General features: G+C 39.8%; 1 protein-coding gene across 1 annotated transcript; it reads right to left on the reverse strand.

Moving 5' to 3' along the window:
• Positions 1 to 509: 509 nt before the first annotated feature.
• LOC104959384 (sal-like protein 2) lies at positions 510 to 6,007 on the reverse strand. Its single transcript, XM_010787269.1, has 4 exons — positions 5,312 to 6,007; positions 4,695 to 4,825; positions 3,455 to 3,563; positions 510 to 2,562 (listed from the first exon to the last, which is right to left on the reverse strand). The coding sequence occupies exons 1-4, from the start codon at positions 5,574 to 5,576 to the stop codon at positions 1,412 to 1,414; spliced, it is 1,656 nt and encodes a 551-aa protein (XP_010785571.1). The 5' UTR covers positions 5,577 to 6,007; the 3' UTR covers positions 510 to 1,411.
• Positions 6,008 to 7,770: the final 1,763 nt, after the last annotated feature.

Here is a 7,770-nt window from a genome sequence, read left to right on the forward strand (position 1 = left end):
ATAAAAGGGAAACCCATAGGCTGCGCAAGGCAGTCAATGTAACTTGAAGAAGTGTTTGGACTTTATACTAAATGATGAGTGCTGCAATGTAATGAATCTATACTTTTCTTAACACATTTTGATAACTTTAATGGGTTAAAATGTCTCGCCCAAAACATTAGTTTTTAATAATTCCTGAATATTGCATTGACAATATTGCTGACATTGAGTGACTTATCTGTGTCATGAAATGAAAACTTCTAATCAGAACAACTTCTGTCTTGCTGAAATTATTTGATAGGGTTCTTCATAATGATATAAGGCTGCCAAAACAAGTGTAAATGTTTACTCTCTTTATTATCCACTTGGTTACATTTGTATTTTTAAAGATGTATTTTTTCAGTATGCTGGGCCCAATAGCATACCCTATGTTTTGAGTCACAACGTGTTGACTTGGATGAATTTAATATATATAATATAAAAAACAGACAAAACTTGATAAATATTTGATTTAATCTATAGAGGTTCAGAATTCCTTTCACTTTGAGGCATCACCCTCACATGTGGTTCTGATTAACATTTTTCAACATCCATGAGTACTTTTAAGTTAATTGGTTAATCAACATTACCAACTAGAATTTAAGTATGTTTCCAAACACAATATTTTTTCCTTTTATTTTCCCCTTTCAGGAAAAGGGGTTTGATGTATATAATAAAATAGTTTCTCTCAGAAAAGAGCCACAAATAAAAAACTGATTTAGACCAACCTCTGACTTCTGTGAAATTGCTTTCCTTCCTCTTAAACACCTTCCATCTTTCTTCTAGCAAAAGGGTCAAGCTCTACTGAAAAAAAGATACCACTTAAATTCAATTTAGAGAAATCATTTATTTAAGAACCATACAACTATTTATCTTACTTCTTAAATCGTGATCATGCTACCTTAATGTGTCTTTGTTCCTACAATCCTCATCTGCATAGTCAGCATTATAGGTTTATAGATTAGAATTAGCAGGGTGATTACCTAAAATGTAATTGTCCTATGGTTTTTTCCAAAAAACAATTAATACTTTCAAGTAAGTTCATTGAGTGAAACATAAAAAGCACATTTTTTTGGGGGAAAAAATAACATAATTCTTTGGTTGTATTTTAATTCTGTAATGTAATAACAATGATTATGAAAATGAAAGTAGTTTTTTTCTGTCTGGAACAACATATCCAGCAATAAATGGGTACACATAAGAGGTATTTTATCAGTGTCTTATATTTTAACCACGACCAAAATGAGTTTGAATAGAAAAACAACAAAGCATTTGACAATGAAGAGAAAAAAAAAAACATCCATGACTCATAAATGAAAGCAATGATTTTTAAATGTCCTTATAAAATAAACAATATTGTCATTTTTAACAGTGTCTCCAAACGTCCCTTGATTTAACGATCTGTCGCATGTTTCCGTAGATGTGACTTCAGATGGTCCAAGCGTTTGAAGGTGAGGCCGCACACAGTGCAGCAGTATGGCCGTTCCCCCGTGTGTGTGCGCTGATGAACCTTCAATATGTCCGCCCGCGTGAAGCTCTTATCGCACATGGTGCACCGATGTGGTTTCTCCTGTGTGTGAATCCTTCGGTGCAGTTTCAGATTCCAGAGGCGGCTGAACTTGTTCCCACACACGGTGCAGCTGTAAGGTTTGTCCCCCGTTTGGCTGCACTTGTGCATCTTTAGGTCCGCGAAAGACGGGAAACCTTTCCCGCAGTGGCTACAGAGGTGGAGCCCCTGCCCCGAGTGAATCCTCTGGTGGACTTTGAGGTTGCAAGCTTGCGAGAAGGTCTTTCCGCACTGTGTGCAGGAATATGGCGGCGCTTGTGAGGGGTCTTTGTGCGTTTGTTTGTGGGCCTTTAGTAAGGCCGAATCATGGAAGGTCATGGAGCAAAGGTTACAAGCATGCCTCCTCCCCCCTCTCCCTCCTGCCTGATGCTGCAGCTTCTCTCCCAGGTTTAAGGTGTCACTGTATGACGGCGCATATATATCCTCTGAAGAAGGTTCAGCGCGAAGTCCCTGACCCCTGAAATTCAACCTGCCTACTTGATCACCAGTAACATGTTCTGGGAACAAAATGCTTTGGTCTTGTAGATACCCCTCCTCATTAATCAATAAACAGCTGAGCTCTCCACCTACATCAATGTTTGTCCTTGAGGGAGACCCTGCAATTAAACCGACCGCGCCCCTTCTGTTTCGCACGGCACCCGTTTCGTAAACGTGATGCTCGGCTCCTTTTGATGCTTCCACATCCCCCTCGTAGTGCCCCATGTAACTCGAATCCTCACCCAACTGCGATGGCGACCCTTGTAACCCGTCCAGGTTACCCATGTCAATCATATTGGAGTCTCCATAGCCGGTCTTGTCAAAGCCACCATAATCTTCCATGCCATACCTGTTCAGTAAAACCGGTTCAGATGGGTCGCCTGGGCATCTGTGTTGGCCTGATTCTGGACTCTGGTCGTAGCCAGTTTCCCAGCTAATGTGGCACTTTGGGGTTTTCTGGACACTGAAGCGCTTACTGGTCCCTGGCAGACCTGGTCCCTCTGATAGGAGGAGAGGATTTCCAACAATTAGGGATATGTTGTTACAAAGAAGAAACTCCAACAAATAGCTGTATAGTTATGCATAACAAATTAAAGGACATATCACCCAAACATCACAAATACATATTTCTAGTAGTATCTATCTAGTCAATAAAGATAAATAATAATAATACATATCTTGTATAGTTTTCCTATAAACTAGTACTGTAGAAATGACTATATACTTATGTTAGGTGATTGAAAATACAGGGACAGATCTCCCAAAAATCTGGAATATGTGCTTCACTTGTATACATGTTCTTATTTTATTTATCAAACTACATTAATAATACTAATTAAAAAAAACTCTCCTCTATCGGTAGCTCTTTGCTTATTAGAAGCTACTGTAATGCTGTAGAACTTACCATGCTTTTGGCTAATTAGTAGCTAATGCACCTGCATGATATTTGTTTTTCTGAGTTTGTTTATTCATGGTTTAATGCACTCATTGCATGTTGCTCTGGATAAAAAAAGGTCAGCTAAATGTAATTGGATGTCATATAATATAGATGGAATAACAACCCAATAAAGGTCTTCCTTCTCTTAAATAAAATAGAACTAGATGCCACTTGGCCAAGGAGGATGCAATTAATGGTTTAACCTTCATGTGTAAAAAGCCTGCATAGTTATACGGTTAAAAAAAATAGTTCCTAGATGAAACTGCTGACTACAAAGTCTGTGGAATATCTCAAATAATTCATTACTGTGTATGACATTTAGTTTAGGAAATATATTTTTGGGTTAAATCTCTGAAGCTCAAACCAAAAAAGTTTGAGTGATAAAAGGTACAAGAAAAAAAAGTATATTTTGTATTTAGGGGTAACATTTCTCTTTGGAATATGAAAACTCTGACCATCCAAATGTCCTCCCCATCTCTCCTCAGACACATTCGCTTCTGGCGTGACCTGAAGGGCTTCCTCCTTGAACAACCTATTCAGCTTTTCACCCTGTACACCTGAAGACTGTAAGAGGAGCAGAAAGACATTAATGAGAAGGTTTAACTTAACTCGCCTGGAGAGAAACAATATTAAATCTACAGGTGCTTCTGTCTGAAACCAGAGCCGAGTCTGCTCTGATTGGTTGGCTGGCTCTGTTGTGATTGGTAAACCGCTTAGAGATGTCTTTAGCGTACAATGTGTTGGAGCGCTAGCCAAAAGAGATGCGAGTGTAAAATACTGATGTCATTATTTTACAAAATAAAACAAAGGTGTCTAATAGAGGTGTTTCAGGCAGGGGGGTGTGTGTGGGAGAGAAACTCCCTCTGGAGGGGAACTTTGGGATTTTAGCCTTTGCAGACCATTTACATGGTAAACCTATATGACACAGTAGAGGAAAGGGAAAACCCCAGGCTCATAATAAATCCTCTTTAATACTAAAACATTTAATCAGAATCATAATTCCTTTTTCGTCGCACAGAGGGGAAATTGACATTGTTACAGAAAAGAGACAGTATTGATAAAAACCTGAGTAAAACAGTATGACAATGAATACAAATAAAAATTCACCAAGTACACATTCACAATATAAAAGTAAAGTAGAAGCATTGTGATAATTAAGTGGTACAAACAGAACATAATGAAGTCGCTGCCAGTAGAAAGGAGTGTCACAGAAAAGTATTGTATTCACTCGTTTACTTTAATAATATTACTGTGTTATACTTTTGCGCTAATTTGTATCTCTATTTACTGGCTTTCACGTCTTTGCTAGGCTTGGGATATGTCCCTACAAAGAAGATGAAACTGCCTCCCTAACTGCCAGAATGCTCGTTTCATTATTGCCAGGCTTGTCCCCCCTTTCCTCCCTATTCTGTTTTTCAATGTGCATCTCAAACTGTAGCCTTTGTTTTTTAATCAGACAGATAGTATGCTCTCTATATGACTGAATTAACTTTCTTGCAAGAAATAAAATACAAAAAGACAGCTGAATGGTTTGATTCTGTATCCATATTTTGAGAAATAAAAGTAGTAGAGTAATTATTGCAGAACATTTAAACAAAATACTAAAAAGTAATCTGTTACGAACATACATTAACCCCTGAAACATTTTAAACCTAACTTACTGAAGCTATACAAGGGAGACAAACTGCCCTGTACCTGTGTTGCCTTCAGGGCTACGTGAGACTCGGGTCTTGTCTCGTCTGCTTCACGACACTGTGTCTCTCCATCGCTCTCTTGGGGACCACTCATCTCTTCTTGCGTCACACTTTCCTGTTTGAGACTTTTATCTGTAGCAGAAGATAGGTAAAAATATGTTTTATTTAAATTGTTGAGTCATGAATATTCCCATTTGTGTTTGTAAGATTTAGGAAGGCTAACAATGAGTAACACTCTAATGGTGTGGATATAGCTATAATCAACATTTATAATTAGTTTGATTAGATGTGAGATGCATCATTTGCATCCTTGTTCTGCTATATAGCCAAAACAAGGCTAACACATCCAGCTAACTCAGAGCAAGATTAGCATTAGCCTTAGCAATATGGCTCCTTAGTTCCCAACTGCTTCTGTATTTTCACCAGCTTGTTGCTAAACTTGTTTGTTGGCTCTTTGGGACTGAAACCATGAGAGGGAACAAACATTTAGTGCAACACAAAACTTGAAGTGGAATAGTACAACTTATTTCCCTATGGTGTTTATGTTTGAACCACCATACACCAAAGCAATTTGAGTATCGATCATAGTAAATGAGTATCAACACCAGACAGACTAACCTAAGACTTTGGGGGTTTCCTCGCCGGACACCTCTACTCTCCCGCAGTCGAGACACCTTCCCCTCCTTTCTCCCTCTCTTTCTTTACGCCGACCTTCTGACCACTTCAGCCGCCTCTTCAGGGACTCCACTTGCTCCCTGCACCGTGTAACCTCTTCCAGAAAACTGTCCTCCACCAACCGGGTGATCTCATACATTGCTGCTTTGAAGACCGTCTCCATAACACCAGAAAGTTGGGACTGAAACGTTACAATAGTTTCGGCCATTGTGCCAACTTCAAGACTGTAGTACAGTAGCAGCTGTCAGCTAGCGCTGGTCTATTTAAACTGGTTCCGCCAGTGTATTCAACACGGGATTCAGTCTATATGACGTTAAACAGGATGTTCTCGTATGTCGACCCGTCCACAAGTCCCGTTTGGGTGCTTTCCTTTTAACAATCCTAAGGTAATGCTAAACAAACAGCAGTTTGCCAACGTTAGCTAACTAGCTTGCTGCACTGGTGTTTCCACTGTAACGTTACACATGTTGAAATACACGCAGCAAGCAAATGTAGCAAACAATAACATAAATACATAACATGAATAATGTTTATGTTCAGTGCGAGTTGGCAAAAGTAATTCAATTCCTTATCTAACGTTGCAAATTCCTTTAAGCTTTACCACTTCCTTTTGTTCCGTAAACAACCGCACTTCCGGTATTAGAAATATACGGATAGGGAGTTGGGCCAATTGTAATAGTTTACGAATAAGGTAGTCTTTTAGACTGGTACTTCCTGGTCTGGATTTGGCAAACAGAGCAACATTAATAATGTTTTACTGAAACATGCACCCGATTATTATTTTTTTACTGTATATATATATATCAAACACAATTGTAGGTATTAAAGCGTAGCACCGGATGTTATCTTCAGTCCCCCCGGATGCGTCGTCCTGCGTCACACAAAGCAGAGACCGCCGTCTGACCACAACGGGAAGGAGCTATGATGGGGCAGTAACTAATATCGTGTTTTTACTAACGGTATAGGACATGTACTGATAGAAGTGGACTTATATATCGATTTTCGCAGGAACGGTACACTATTCCAAGATACAATAATGTCTGCGGACGATTTTCAGACGAAATACTCCTCCGTCATGGAGAGTATGCTAAAGGCTGCAATCGCAGAGACTACGAAACTTTTCGAAACTATGGTCAACGAGCTGAAGGTCGAAATATCCAAGATGAAAACGGAGAACGAGGAACTTAAAACAAGATGCTGGCAGTTTGAGATTGAAAGAAATCAACAAACTGTTTTTATCGTTTCCGGAGAAAGTGAGCCGCCTCCAGGGCCCAGCGACGGCTCTGAGAAACGTGATCAAGCTATTCAATGCGGTGAGTTGTGATGCATTACTATCCACAACAAGCATGGCTTCCCTAACTAACATACTTTTCTGTTAGTGCCACAAGTAGGTGGTTCTGTTGAATACAAATAACAGCCCATGGCTATTGACGTATAAAGTATCTTAGCCTAACGTAGTTATTTCTAAGGCATGGGGTTCAAAATACGAGGGAAACCATACAATGCTATTTCCGCTAACTGCTTTGTAACCGGATGTACCAACAGCAATATTGAAACATTATGGGAGTGTACAGCACTAAGATGCTAACATTATACATTGTATAATCAGTAGGCCTACCATTTTGACTTCTTTATGTAATCACAATTCACATAACGTAGAGTTTAATAAGGTTGTAATTAGGGATGCTCCGATCGATCGGCCGCCAATCGCTATCGGCCGATATTCACTCTATGCCGATCACATGACGTAAAATGCATGACACTTGTCTCGGTGACAAAACAAGCTCGCCAAAATGGCTTCACCAGTCTGGCAATATTTTAAGGTGTCCGAAAAAGACAGAAATCCTGCAGCTCCACCCGGTGAGTGGAGCAACACACACACACTAAGAGTTAGACCTAACACACTTAGCTATTTTATCTACCTCTGGAACAAGCTAAACTAGTTATAAATATATTTACTCTTCACTGTCGGGTCACTCATTACTTGATCAGTGAGCTGCATGAGACTGACAGGGAGGCGTGTGGTGCAGTGGGTTGTGCGTTGGTGTTCGGATTAGGGGGTCACAGGTTCAAACCCCACTGCAGTCAGCATGTCGTTGTGTCCCTGAGACACTTCACCCCAAATTGCTCCTGTGGGGATTGCCCACAGTATTGGGTATGTAAGTCGCTTTGGATAAAAGCCTCTAACAAGTGACATGTAATGGACAGGGACCGGCTGTCAGGAGAGGGAGAGAGTGTTATTATCCAAAGTTAATGTAAACTTGAATAATGTACTTCATTTGAATGTAATAATTATGTTGTTTGTGGAAGCACTAGTGAATGAGCCCCATTAACTGAGTTTTAAACATAACTTTAAATGGAAGATCCCCATAGCCCCCACTCCATCGGATCGGTATCGGCCG

Source organism: Notothenia coriiceps, unplaced genomic scaffold (genome assembly GCF_000735185.1).
Source record: "Notothenia coriiceps isolate Sejong01 unplaced genomic scaffold, NC01 NC01_scaffold00030215, whole genome shotgun sequence".
In the NCBI taxonomy this organism is placed as follows: Eukaryota; Metazoa; Chordata; class Actinopteri; order Perciformes; family Nototheniidae; genus Notothenia; species Notothenia coriiceps.